Genomic DNA, 14188 nt, shown 5'->3' with positions numbered 1-14188 from the left:
TACTTAAAGCCAAGGGACTCCAGAACACTCCTCCCACTCCCCTGCAGGACCTAAGCCAAGGGGGCTCCTCTTTCCCAGACACTCAGGTCCCTTTGCCTCTCTGATGTTCTTTTCCTACATCTCACTGACATTTGAGAGCTCCACCCAAGGTGAGTTTTCTCTAAAGAAACACTTCTAAGCCATCCAGTCTCTTCCATTACATTAAAAAACCCAACTCACTTTTTTTGTGAATAGCCAGCATGAGGGGTCTGTCCCGTGGGTGAAGATGCACCAGAATGGGTGTGCCAATCAGGTCCTGAGGTAGGTAGCCCAAGAGAGGAACCGCCCTGCAAGTCAAATGAAGGAGATGGGAAAGGATGCACACAACACCTCGTGGGCACATAGTCTCCAAAGTCTCAGGTAACAGATTCCACTTTAGGCTGCATTCATCTTGTCCAAATCAGCACATGCCATTCAACACAGTTTTTGGGTTGCTTTTTGTCTTTGTTTTGCGGGGCAATGAGGGTTAAGTGACTTGCCCAGGGTCACATAGCTTGTAAGTAACACACAGTTTTAAAACAAGAATGGCAGGAGAGCCATTTCATTCAATACAAAATCAACATTTCCCAAGGTATTTCTATGGGAATTATGTTAAATTATAAATATATACATTTATCTGTGTATGTATATATGTGATCATAATAACAGCTAATATTTATAGGATGCCTACTATGTGCTAGGCACTGTCCTAAGCACTTTACAAATATTATATCATTTGATCCTCACAGACACTGGGAGATAGGCACTATTCAGTCTTTGCTGTTGTGCCTGACTCTTTTTGGCCTCATTGGGGGCTTTCCTAGCAAAGATACTGGACTGGTTTGCTATTATAGCCTTCTCCAGCTCATTTTACAGAAGAAGAAACTTAGGCAAATGTAGGTTAACTGAATGACCGAGGTCACATTTGAACCCAGGTCTTCCTGACTCTAGGACCACTGCTCTATCCACAGTACCACCTAGCTGCCTATGCATAAATATGTATAGGATGGGTCAAAAGTCACAAAGTAGTTTCACTATTTCATAACACCTCTATTTTTTGTTTTTTACTTATAACACCATAGCATCATATGCAGTATCTATAGGAAATGAATTTACATTATGTGTGAAAAATCAAATCTCATATATGGTGAAAAAGAAAGAAAAGTAATTTTCTAAAAGTTATTATAACACTGTGACTTTTGGCCCATGCTCTACATGTGTACACAGACACAGACATGTACATGGGTACATGTGTATATGGATGAAGGGAGATTTTATCTGTATCTGAGTATGTGTACACAATCTCTACTCACGCAGAGACAGCTACCAGTACAGATGACACTGCTTGGACTGTGGCTTCTTCATCTATCATCTGAAGGGATTAGATGAAATGACCTCACCTTTTATGAGGCTACAATTCTGTGACGAGAGTGCTCCCTTAAAGCCGGTGACATGCATCCTCGATACTCTGGCCCCGCATCCTTTTTACTCAATGTATGGAGACTATTTACAGATCACGCTGAGATGGGTGTGAACAGCAACGTTAGAGGCAAGACGGTGAGGAGTTATTTTAGAAGCTCACCTTTCATCTACCTCTTGAAACAAACAGTTTGGGGTGTGCGTCGTTGTGAAGATTCTCTTATCGGGTGGAATCCTGGGTGCTGAAAGAACATTTTATCCAAAAGCCTGGTATGAGTAACAAATGAATGTGGTCTAGACAAATTACAACTACTGGGCAATTTCATTAAGTTTAGTCGGGTGAATAAGTAGCTAAAGAACAAACCAGAACTAGATGTTTTAGGCAACAGCCTTGTTTCTGGACTGGCCTTCTGATTTCCCTGGTGAATGCCTGAGCAAACAGATGGCCCCTTCTTGAAAATTTCTTGTGATGATGAATGGGTGAGTGATCTGCCCAGGCCCACACAGTCAGCGTGTATCAGAGATGGGACTGACTCCAAGGTCAGCTCTCTACCCCCTATACCACTCTTCCTCTCTAACAAAGAATAAGGGAAATCTGCATAACCATGTCTGGTAAATTTTTCTTCTGTTGTTTCTATAAACTTGTCAACAAATTGTGCACGCCTTTTTTTTGTGTGTGAGGCAATTGGGGTTAAGTGACTTGCCCAAGGTCACACAGCTAGTAAGCGTTAAGTGTCTGAGGCCGGATTTGAACTCAGGTCCTCCTGACTCCAGGGCCGGTGCTCTATCCACTGTGCCACCTAGCTGCCCCTCACAACTTTGAATAATCCTAAAAATGTAATGTTTTAAAAAACACACCAATAATAGTCAAACATTGCTCATCAAAACTACTCTTGAAATGTTTTTTTTTTGGGGGGGGGAGGCAGGGCAATGAGGGTTAAGTGACTTGCCCAGGGTCACACAGCTAGTAAGTGTCAAGTGTCAGAGGCCAGATTTGAACTAGGTCCTTCTGAATCCGGGGCTGGTGCTTTATCCACTGCGCCACCGAGTTACCCCTGAAGGTTAGTGACCTTGAAGGTCAGAATGATATTGCTTTTGGCAAATTACTTGGAAAAATGAGGGAGGTACAACTCTGGATAAGGCTTGAAACCTCGGGCAATCTCATGAGGCTGGTTAAGCTCAGGCTGATATGGCAGGGAAGGCCACTAATGAGCAATCAGATCGTAAAACAGAATTCCTGCCATCAAGGAAAGTTACTGGAAAGGACACCAAAGCCTAGCCGAGAGGAGGCCTCTACAAAAAGGCCAGCTGGTGATACGGGGAGCTGGGGGACAAGCTGTCAAAGCAAAACTCCATCCTGATTGACTATCAGAAGCCGCCACCTCTTGCTGGCAGCTGTGCAGGACACCTTTACACACTCTACACCCAAAGACAAAGAGGCCTCGAGGGACTGTGGGCTGTAGAAACGTAAACCACTCGCTTTGCCACGTCAGGGCACAGCGATCCTCTAAGGGAAAAAACGAATAAATACGGTTTAAACCAGAAACCCAGCGGCACACTGGTGACAAGCAGCATCTGCACTGGCCAAGGAGCACACAAAACAAATCGCTGGTATTATTAGGCCAATTACCTTCGTAACCAGAGTGCACCTTCTCTGCAAGCAAAACACAGCAAAGCTGAGTTTCTGTGTTGTGTTTCTCCTGTATTCTGGCAAGGTAAGGAGTCATGCGGAATGGGTGATAGCGGATGACATTTTCGTGGTCTTTGCCACCACTATAAATACAAAATAAGAAACAAATGGTGAAGTAACAGACTTCACTGACTTGGAATAAATGATAACAATGACAGCCCTCCTTTCTCAGACTCCTTGGGGGAAAGAAAAGCTTCAGCCCGTGCTATGTGATCAAATAGGCGACCTCTGGCCCTGGTTCAGCCGTTGGACTGTCCGCCTGATGCCAGACCCTGCATAACTCTATCTTGTCCCTCTCTTGTTCTCAGGCCCTTCACTTCCATCAAGGCCCACGTCTCCTCTGACACTTCGAGGATCAGGGATTTCATCAATAGCATGAAGTCTCCCATAACCATCACAACAGGCCCTGCCTTAGCAAGACTGGTCCTGAGAGAAGCCACACAGGCCAGTACCGGGCCCAACTCAAAACCTTCTTGGCTTGGTCGACTCTACAAAGGGTAGGCTTTGGTGGCCTGGCCTTGGAGAGCTGTGGAACATCTCTGTGCCACCGTGAAGAGTTACGGTGGGGTTTTTGGAAAGGCACGGATCACAGAATCCCAGTGTTTTAGAGCTGGAGAGGAGCCGAAGGCATTATCCCTCCAGGGGACACTTGTACTTAAACAGAGACTAAAGGAAGGACATGGGAGGATGTGGCCCCTTCCTAGCTCGCTTAGCGAGGGAAGCCGTTCCAGAGTACCTGGGACGTTCCACCCTCCAGCCTGCCAGAGTCCTCATACTAGGAGGGGCTCCAGACCTAACAAGGAAGCATCTGAGGAGCCTCCCACCACAAGCCCAGCCCTGGGGAGCTCCAGCGCCAACAAGGAAGAGCCAGGAGGAAGCGCCATGCCACCCCTTCTTCCGTCTCCTTGTCACTGGCACTTGTCCTTGTCCCTCAAGACCCTGCTCCACTGGCCCGACCATCAGAAGAGCAGCATGAACAGGGGCTGACACTTCTCCACTGGTCAGCTTTCCTTCTGTAGAGGAAGGAAACGTGTGAAGGCATTTCCCTTGCCCAAAGGGGGGATGGTTGTACTGGGGGGCTTAATGAAAGTCAGTAGCATCCGCACGGGAAACGCACCTTCCTTCCCTTTAGGCCCAGACGTGCTGGATGCCTGCTGGGGCATCCAGGAGAAACCCTGCCAGGGATCGCCCAAACTGAGCCACTTTCTTAGGATCTTCAGAAACTGGTAAAAGGGCAAGAGCTCTTGTAGCTTCGCGGTGTGCTGATTCCCTTCACCAGCCACGGCATGTGAATTTACGGCTCCCAAGCCGCCCTTCCGAGAGCGGGTCTGACTCAGTCCATTGATTTGTGCTGCTTAGTTGGGCGCCAGGGACAGTGACTGGAGCTGAAAACAGCCCCAATCTCTGGCTCCATCCTCAGCAAGAAATCGAATGTTTATGGAAAATCGACGGGCTGAGTCACGTCTATTTGCAGAAGGACGGCTTTAAAACCGCAAAATGGCGGCCACACAGCTGAACCACATTCTGGGAGAGTCTTGTGGGCTTTCAAAAGGTCTTCCAGCTGTTCCCTGGGCTAAGAAAGCGACTCTGTCCGGGCCTCCCTGTTAGTGTATGAATAAAACAATGGCAGCCCTAGGTGGAAGCTGCCTGTTGTGGTCTGTGCTAATGTCACAGGCTTCCATGAAACCACACACACACACGTGCACACGCACACACATGCACACATATGTCCAACCACACTACTTTTTTTTTTTTTAGTGAGGCAATTGGGGTTAAGTGACTTGCCCAGGGTCACACAGCTAGTAAGTGTTAAGTGTCTGAGGCCAGATTTGAACTCAGGTCCTCCTGACTCCAGGGCCGGTGCTCTATCCACTGCGCCACCTAGCTGCCCCCCACACTACTTTTGACAATTAAAAAACCCATCTTGCTAAAGGCCAAAAGGCCATCTCAGGGCATCCCTTCGCCTGCTATAAGAGAAGCCTTTTCAGCTCACATTTGTCCAGTATCTGCTATGTAAGAGGTGGCCCCTAAGCAGCCTCCTGGATGAAAGGATTGGAACAGGCCTCTAGAGAGGTGGTGTGGTAAAATAATGGAATTTGGCAGATGCCCAGGGGTCTGACTTGATTGACTTAGTAGTGTTTGAATTGGGTGTGAATGAGAAACTACTAAGTACCCACTTAAGATGATTAGACTTTGAGCCACACTTGGCCAGTCCTGTTAAACCTAGTTTAATTTGGCCAACCCTGAGGAGTGTCCTCAGAGGCTGTGGACTGTGTCATCAACAGAGGACCAGTCTCAGCCATGCAACTTGAAGGACCTCCCCTTTTGGGGGAGGGAGAAAAAAGTAGAAAAGGGACCCCAAGAGGAAGTAGCACTCTCTCTGGCCTTGAAGGAGCTTCCGGATCGGACTGGAGGCTGGCTGCCATAGAAATTACAGACCCCTGGTGGTGAGTTAATAAAGTCCAGCTCTTTTGGGGCAGCTGGGTGGCGCAGTCACTTAACCCCAATTGCCTCACACAAAAACAAAACAAAAATCCAGCTCTTTGAATTAGCTGAGCTGAAAGTGAGTTTGGGTTTTGAGACAGCCTTTGCTAGAGCCAGAGAGATTATCCATTTTCCTCTTTCCCTATTCCCTTGTCTTGGACTTTTTTTTTTTAAGTGAGGCAATTGGGGTTAAGTGACTTGCCCAGGGTCACACAGCCAGTAAGTGTTAAGTGTTTGAGGCCGGATTTGAACTCAGGAACTCCTGACTCCAGGGCCGGTGCTCTATCCACTGCGCCACCTAGCCGCCCCTTGTCTTGGACTTTTAACAAAACCTGATTTGTTTGTGGAAAAGAGGCTGTTAAGCTCCTTTCTCATTGGCCTGGGAGAAATAACTAAAAACAGCAGTTTGGAGGGGAGGTCCCTCATTATTTTCTGAACCCCAATGAACTCTCCCCATATTAAATGTCGCCCCTACAGTGGAGAGAGTCCATTTCAGATAAAGCGAATGGCCTGAGGTAGGCAAGTATGGTTCAATTTGGCACAACAGAGAGGAGCATGAAATATGGCTGGGAAGGTGGTCTAGAAGCCAGAGGGGAGGAGAAGGCCTTGAATGGAAGAATAAATAGTTTATATTTTATCTGATGGGCAATGGGAGCCACTGAAGGTCTCCAAGCAGGGGGAGCAGTCCATCAGAAAGATGACTTTGACAATGTAGTGAAGGGTGTACAGGAGGGCAGAGAGAGGCTGTAAGCAGGAGCCACACTTGGAGTGGAGCCACTGGGAGAGACAGAAAGAAGAGGTGAAGAGGACTTGGGTTACATCATGGGCAGAAAGATAAAGCCACTGACTGAGGCAAGAGGGCGGACAGGCTTGGGCTGGGAAGTACCGTAAGCCGTGGATGTTTGTGCTCAAGGTCCAACACTAAGTGCTGGGCTGGAGCCCAGGGGAGAGGCCAGGATGGAGACGCACACAGAGGTGGTGACTCTGAGCATCCCTGGTGGAGGGGCAAGAGTGTAGAAGGGGAAGGGGCGGGCAGGATGGGGGCATAGGAACATTGGGTTAGAGCTGGAAGGAATCTCAGGTTGCTGAATCCAACCTTCCCATTTTATAGAGAGAGAAAGTGAGGCCCCAGAGGTGACTCTGGGGCCAAAGCTCCGTCCATCGGCCCTGCCCACTTCTGCACTGACTGTGAGAGCACCACTGGCAAGGTGCAAAGTTACTATGGGACAGGCTTCATGGGACTCAATTTGTGAAGCCCGTGCAGACTCCCAACCTGGTTCTAATGCCGACTTTTGGATGCTGCTCATTCTCAGAATCGGTTTGAATGATGACTGCATTTCAGGGAAACACGGGAAAACTCCGGCTCACCTCCTGTGAGCTTGTGTGTGGCCCCTGCCTTCCCCTCAGGGTCTGTGAGCTGAGTCTGGCAGAGGAAAAGGAAGGAAAACTAGGCACGGCAGTGGCCATGAGCTTTGGGGGACAAAGATGGAATCAAGCTTATTCCAAAATGTCTTGGGACTGAGTCTTAGAATGGTGAGAGATACTTTTTCATGATGACAACTTATGACGGGCCCTCCTGGGAGTGAAAGACACATGTGGGTGTGGGCCACAAAGGTTCCGAGGGCGCCATCTTGTGATGATGCAGAAATGGCACTAAGAATAAGGACACAGAGAGACAAAGGGAGGAAGACAGGCTTACTTCTTGGGGGAAAGCTCCCCATACCAGGCCTCTCTCTCTCTGCTCACAGCATCATTATGCAGAAAAGCAGCCAGGTCCACAGCAGAGATGCTCGCTCAGACTGCCCTGCTAGGGTCTCAGCCCACTTTTGTTTTATTTTTATTTTTTTATATTATTTTTTGTTTTGTGGGGCAATGGGGGTTAAGTGACTTGCCCAGGGTCACACAGCTAGTAAATTTCAAGTGTCTGAGGCCGGATTTGAACTCAGATCCTCCTGAATCCAGGGCTGGTGCTTTATCCACTGCACCACTTAGCTGCCCCCACTTTTTAAAAGAGCAGCATACAACCCACCCCACATCGGGCCAACAGGCAGGTTTATAAGAAGGTAGAACCCAGACTACTGAGAGGGTGCTCCCTCTCCTCTGGCACCTGCTGCCTCCAAAAACCAGCAGCCAATGATGCTCGTGAGGACAGCTTGGTCTTCACAAAAAGGACTTAAATCACACTCCATCTGCTGGTGAAACCCAAAGAAAACCTGTGAACATGACAATGGTCCAGTGCCCAGCACTGTTTGGGACACTGACCACTCAACTTGTAACTCCTGCCTCCCCCCAGCCAGGTCTGACTCTGGCAACTTCAAAGACAAGTAGCACCCTTGAAGCCAGAGTGACTTGGGAACACTTGCCCACTTTCCTTCAATCACAGAATGACAGAATTTCACCCTAACTGCCTGCTAGAACCTAAGCAAATGCACCCACATTTATTAAGCGCCAATGGTGAGCCAGGGCCTGGGCTGGGTGCTGGGGAAAAGACAAGACCCCAACAATCCTGCCTTTCAGGCAGCTCACATCCTATCTAGACTTAGACTGGCAAAAGACCAATCTGGGAACAAATCGCTGCTCTCCGGAAGGTGCATTGCGGTCTGCCTTTCCACAGAGCCTCAGACCTGAGGAGGTGACCTGATGGGTAAAAACGTCCCTGCTATCTGCATAACTCCTGGCCTGCAGCTCCCTGAGGGGCCTCCCCAAGACTCTTGGTGCCCAGGCACAGATTATGGGCACTTCCTGCATGAGGTGGCGCACAACATGGTGAGAGCCTTGGTGAGACAGAAGTTCAGGGACGACACTCTTTCTGTCTCAAACAGTTAACAAGACCCACCAAGGACCTGAAATCCTTCTGACGATGTGCGACCTGGGGCCAGACTTGTGAAGCCTCCACAGGCAGAGGCTGGAGGCACCCTCTGCTGATGCCTCTCACACAGGTCTGAGGAGCTGCCCCCAGCCCCAAGGCCTTTGATCCTCATAGGTGCATTCCCCTTGTTCCTGCCCGCCCCCTCCCAGCAGCCTCTGGAGTTCTATCGGTTATCTGGGAGCCCAGGGCATTCTGGGGGCACATTAGTGGGACTCTGCTGGCTTCTCAGAGCCCTTGGGAACTAAAGAAGGATTTCCTCCTGCCCCGCCCATGAGCTGTCCTCTATCGAGCTTGTGCAGAGTTCTGCCCTTCCATCTCTGTCCTTTTCGGTCTAGGAAACAACATTCGGTCTTACCTGATGCGACAGAAGAAAGATTTCTCCTCCATGTAATCCTGGGCGGAAGAATCTAGAAATATCCAAAGAAAATGCACACACTTGGTTAAAAACGAGGGCAGAATCTGGGCTGCAAAAGCATCTTTACTGAAGTACAAAACAGACGTCAGGCTTGTGCTCTCCTCTCGGGAGCCTAAAGGACACGGGCTTCCTCACTGGGGCCTAACTGGGTATCTGCCCCAAGGCCTTCTATCTGACGGGGCATCAGGGGCTGATGGGTCTGCACTCATTCTTCCACTGCAGTCCATGGGGGAGCTGTTCCTTCTTCCCGTCTCCTGCTCTGTCCTCCCCCATGTCTGGAGCACAGACCCCCATCAATGATCCTGGGAGATTCTTCCTTCGGGCCTCATTCCCCGGGGCATCCTCCATGAAGTGCTCCCTGCACCCCCTCCTGCCCTACATTTCTGGAAGCACTCTGGTCTCATCCCACTCGACCCGGGCTCATCAGTACAAGGGTACACACCCTTGCTCGGGCCCACCCGCCCCCACCAACATCCCTGCACTCCCGGGCTCCCTCACATCTTCCAGAGATTCAGGAAGAAGTGCCCCCTGCTCAAGGCTGGCATGGTGAGGGCCAGCAGCCAGGGTTCTTACCAGCTCTGCGGCAAACACTCCAGGCTGGGAGTCGGGACGGGGCTGTGGAGCTGTGGAACACGCTCACATCATGGGGTGCCAGGAACTCCACAAACTTGGCGTCGTGAAACGCGTCTTTCTTACAGGGAAGAATTGACGCGGCCTGATCAGAGACATACACGATCTTTCCCGTAACCAAGGAAACGGCCATAGCAAACATATCCTAAAAAGAAACAAGATGAATGCAGAGCCACGATCAGAAGACCAAGGCATCGGCCAGCGGAGGCTCAGAACCGCAGTCTGGCATGGCCGAGCCCAGGCCCTGCCGGGATGTGACAGTCAGGGCCTCACCAAAGGCCTCGCCGGGATTCAGGCAGTCAGGGTCAAGTGGGACTGAGCCAGAGGCCCCAGATTTAGGTGGTCAGGGCGGAGCCACAGACCCCGCCGGGATGTGGAGGTCAGGGTCAAGTGGGTCCAGGGATGTCAGTCTCCTCCCGGGCAGGACAGCAGCCTTGCCCTTTTACTGGCTTCTGTTAGTGGTTCAGAGGCCTCCCCTCCAGCAGCCTGTTAGAGCAGCCTAGAGAGTGCTCCATCCAGAGGTGATGAAGTAACTAAGACAAGCCCGGCACCTTTGGGTGAACATGGGGTCTGGGACCACAGAACACGGACTCCAAGCCCAGCTTGGCTTTGTGTGAGCTGAGTCTAACTCTTCAGCTCCCCTGGGCACTGGAGGACCAGGTGGCTTCTAAGACCCCTCCCTCTCGAGAGCCTAGGAGGTTACACTAAAAATCAGGGATGATACCAACAATGTGGTGCTTCACCACCTGATGTTCCAGCGGCAGGGAGGGAGGAGGTAGAGACCTGCCAGGAGGACCCAGAGAAGAAGAGACTTGGACTCAGAGGACCAGGGGAACCCTGAGAACTGGCACGGCCCTGAGCTGCCTGTATGACCCTGAGTGAGTCACTTCCCTTCCTCTCTAGAGAGCGGGCCTACTCTGGCCGGGCATGCTGAGGACTCCCTCAGGGACAGCCTTTGTAGGTGATGCTTCTAGGATCTGTTGTTAATTGGTGGGCACCCCCTGATGGATAAGACTGTAGCCCTCTGCCTCTCTCACTCAGCAGGTCTTTGTGAGATGCCATCATCTGGCAGCAACTCTGTCCTCCAGGCACTGGCTTCTCAGCCTCCTGGGGCTGCCAGAGCTGGAGCCCATGTTCACCTCTCACACGGTGAGGCCCGGCGGGGACAGACCCTGGTGCACGGCTTATTCTCTCATCTTAATTTGGGTAAAAGTTTGGAGTCAAACCGGGCAAAGCCTTCACTTCTCCACATTTATCAATGTGCTCTCGTAAGCGAGGCTGGGCTCGGGGGATCGTCCCATTTCCCCAGTCAAAGAATGAGTCCAAGTTGCCGATGACGCTGAAATAAAAGAAGTGCTCCTGTCGTTAGTTAACACTCACCACGTTCTTCACGATGTATTCTGACGTCAGCATCTCGATTTCCTTCACCGTGTAAGAAGGCACATCCAGGTCGGCCGAATGGTTTTCACTGGTCATTAAGAGCTGATAGTACTCTTCATTAGCTGCAAGGGAAAGGATCCGATTGTTATTGTGGACATATCCCCCTGCCCAAGGGCCCTCACCAGATGGATGGATGGACAGATAGACGGATAGACAGACAGAGATAGATGGATGGATGGATGGATAGATAGATAGATGGATAGATAGACAGGGATAGATGGATGGATGGATGGATGAATAGATAGATAGACAGACAGATAGATGGACAGATGGATGGACGGATGGATGGATGATGGGTGGGTGGGTAGGTAGGTTGATGGATGGATGGATAGATAGATAATAGACAGACAAATAAAAACTTCCAATAACATAAATACCTTTGATCTGTTTAATGCTCCTGAGGGCGTACTTCAAGGTGGCCAACATGCTGGGCTTGCCTTTGGTCTTCCTGTCGGGAGGAAGGTGGCCTTTCAGCTCTTTCAGTGTTTTGATCAATTCTTTTTGAGTCTTGGCTTTGGCTGACTGTTCACTGCTAGGAAAATTAAAGAAAGAGGTGATCAGATACTCAGACTCTCCCACTGGGTTCTGTCTCCCCATCTCTTCAGCAACTGTCCTTGGCTACAGTATTGTGGACCTGACCCCCAAAGACTCTCTGGGAAGTCACTGGGACCAAAGGATGCTTTCCTGCTGTGGCTGACCAGGGATAGCCAGGGGGCTTTCTTTTTTTAATTTTTATATGTATTGTAAATATTTATTTTGAATTTTTCATTTATTGTGATTGCAATTAAACACAAAAAACCTGAGTTAAACAATAAAATTGAAGTTCTATTTGAAAAGTAAACTACAGGGGGGCAGCTAGGTGGCGCAGTGGATAAGGCACCAGCCTTGGATTCAGAGAGGACCTGAGTACAAACCCAGCCTCAGACACTTACTAGCTGTGTGACCCTGGGCAAGTCACTTAACCCCCATTGCCCTGGAAAAAAAACAACATGTATGTATGTATGTGAAAAGTAAACTATATAAGATCAGAAGGGAATAAGTGTACTACTGAGGGCACATCAAAAGGTAGTGTAAGGCTTTCTGACTGATGTTCAATTCAACTGATCAGCTGGGAAGAACCTCTCAAAAGAGGGGGCATCTGGAAACTCAAAGGATGTAGGGAGAAGGGAGGGGGAAGAGGCAGCCACCGAAGAATGAGTCTAGCCACAAGAGCAGCTCAAGATCAAGACCCTACTCTTGTCTGGGGGGCCATAAGGGCTGAAGTGGCACCATCATAAAGAACATAAAATGGCCAGCAGCCCCAAGGGGACATTACGGAAGCCGGATGAAGCAGAACCAGCATCTGGACAAGGACAGCAGACACAGAGACTCACGGGAGGGGGCCAAGCCTAGAACATGCTCAGAAAAAATAACTCTATTTGGTGGCTGGCTACCTAGAACCCCCACCCCCTCCCAAGGGAAGCTGGCATTGAGAGAAGCCCACCATCCTGCCAGGCCTCCATTTCAGAACTGTGAAGGAATGACGTTTCTAGGGGGCAGATGAACAGGGACGATCACACTCCCAAATAAAACTTCCAACAGCTCCCAGGGTTGTTCTCCTACTTCCAAATATTTTAAAGATCCCAGTCTAGAACATTCCCATAATTAGATTTACCTGCATCCACTGGTGGATGGATTGTGGTCAGAGTTGACAATCATCAGGCTAAAAGCATTTGAACTGCTGGGACAAGAAACAGGAATTCAAAATTCAGAACAAATCATGCTTTTCCACATACTTCCCCTCCCTAAAAGGGTTAACAAATACACCCCAAAAGTCAATAATTAATAGGGTGGGGATGGACTGTGGGTAAGCCAGCTTATTTCTGGGCCTCAATTTCCTCCTTTGTAAAATGAGGTGAGGAACTCCATGACCTTCAATGGAATGGGAAAGCACTTACTTACTGTGTGCTAAGCACTGGGCTACGAACTGAAAAGCCAGACAGGAAACTTCCATTCTAATTGGGAATTAAGACATAAGGGAGCATTTATGTTTATGGCTGTGGTACCTGGAGTCTGTGAAGGGTCGGCCGTGGTAACGACCCACATGACTGTGTTAGCCGCGGCAGGGCAAACGGTCTCTGGCCAATGACCACTGGGAAGGGGGCAGTGGGTCTAGGGTCAGAGCAGACAGGGCATCCCACAGAACTAGGGATGGGGGGAGAAGGGCGTGACTCTGGACTCCAACACCTAATGGTGGTTTGAGAGGAGGACAGCACGTGGGACCTCTTCTAGCTGCCTGGGGCCTAGAACAAACCACGTAAGAAGCAGACCTCTTGTGGCTCTCGGAGGATTCCACCAACATGGCGGAATCTTTCCCGTTTTCATCAGAGCCAGGAGACTCCCGCCCACTGAAGTCATTCTCATTGGTCTCATTTCCACTTGACCCGCTGCTCATCTCGATGTCTTCCTGGAGGGTGGCTGCGTTTGGCCGTGGTGTCCTCTGACCTTCAGTGCCATCATGATGGTCAGAAGCCAGTTCTGAACACTCATTCATTTTGTTCTCCTGAAGCAAGACGGCGGAAAAGGCCAACATCATTTTAAGGAATGAATGAAGGAAAGAAGGAATGTCTAACTATTACTGAGTGATGAAATACTTTTTATTTTGTTTTATTTACATACACAATACATGTGACATGTTAACTATTTATAAATAGATATTTAAATTATATACAAAGTATTATACACTTCATTAAAGAAAACTAATCACAGCTCAGTCACAAGGCCACAGTCACTCTCTTATTTGTACAAAACCTTCTTTTACTGAAGAATATGAATCCTAATCCTTTGTAATCTTGCTAATTAATTAGCACATCACCGACACCAAAAGTATCTGCTTGGGGGGGGGGTTATAATCTTTATTCACAAAAAACAATGGTGCCCGAAATTTAATAATGCTGCCTGAATTCCTACATTCAAATTGGCAGCACTAATCGCCAGATTTGGGGAAAGGGATCCTCTGGGACAGTCTGAGGGTGGACTGGTACGACCGCCACAACTGGAAAAGAGACTCAGTGCAACCAAACAAGCATTCGCTGAGCCCCAATACTGAACAAGGCGCCAACATGACAGCCCTGGGCTCCAGGAGCTAAAAGGAAACAAGACCTACGCAGGTAAACACAAGGCAGTGTTAATAACTCGGGAGGCGCCATGAGGAAAGGCTTCCTGTGGGAAGGGGCCCCTCTGC

The 14188-nt window shown here is 49.3% G+C and overlaps 1 protein-coding gene across 6 annotated transcripts in view; it reads right to left on the bottom strand.

Annotated features, from left to right (window-relative positions):
• Nucleotides 1-14188, bottom strand: part of PER2 (period circadian regulator 2) — a 49712-nt gene that overhangs the window by 16760 nt on the left and 18764 nt on the right. For 2 of the 6 annotated variants that reach the window (XM_044001501.1, XM_044001506.1), the window contains exons 3-11: nt 13275-13507; nt 12620-12685; nt 11343-11497; nt 10906-11027; nt 9469-9670; nt 8836-8887; nt 3068-3210; nt 1601-1679; nt 220-326 (exon numbers count right to left, since the gene is read on the bottom strand). In XM_044001501.1, the coding sequence (XP_043857436.1) occupies nt 220-326; nt 1601-1679; nt 3068-3210; nt 8836-8887; nt 9469-9670; nt 10906-11027; nt 11343-11497; nt 12620-12685; nt 13275-13498 (1150 nt within the window). In that variant the 5' untranslated portion in view covers nt 13499-13507. The remainder of the gene's footprint in view (nt 1-219; nt 327-1600; nt 1680-3067; nt 3211-8835; nt 8888-9468; nt 9671-10905; nt 11028-11342; nt 11498-12619; nt 12686-13274; nt 13508-14188) is intronic. The other 4 variants (XM_044001503.1, XM_044001502.1, XM_044001504.1 and 1 more) reach the window with 4 other exon arrangements.

Source organism: Dromiciops gliroides, chromosome 4 (genome assembly GCF_019393635.1).
Source record: "Dromiciops gliroides isolate mDroGli1 chromosome 4, mDroGli1.pri, whole genome shotgun sequence".
Classification (NCBI taxonomy): domain Eukaryota; kingdom Metazoa; phylum Chordata; class Mammalia; order Microbiotheria; family Microbiotheriidae; genus Dromiciops; species Dromiciops gliroides.
The sequence above is the reverse complement of the archived record's forward strand: the minus strand, read 5'-3'. Positions and strand labels throughout refer to the sequence as shown.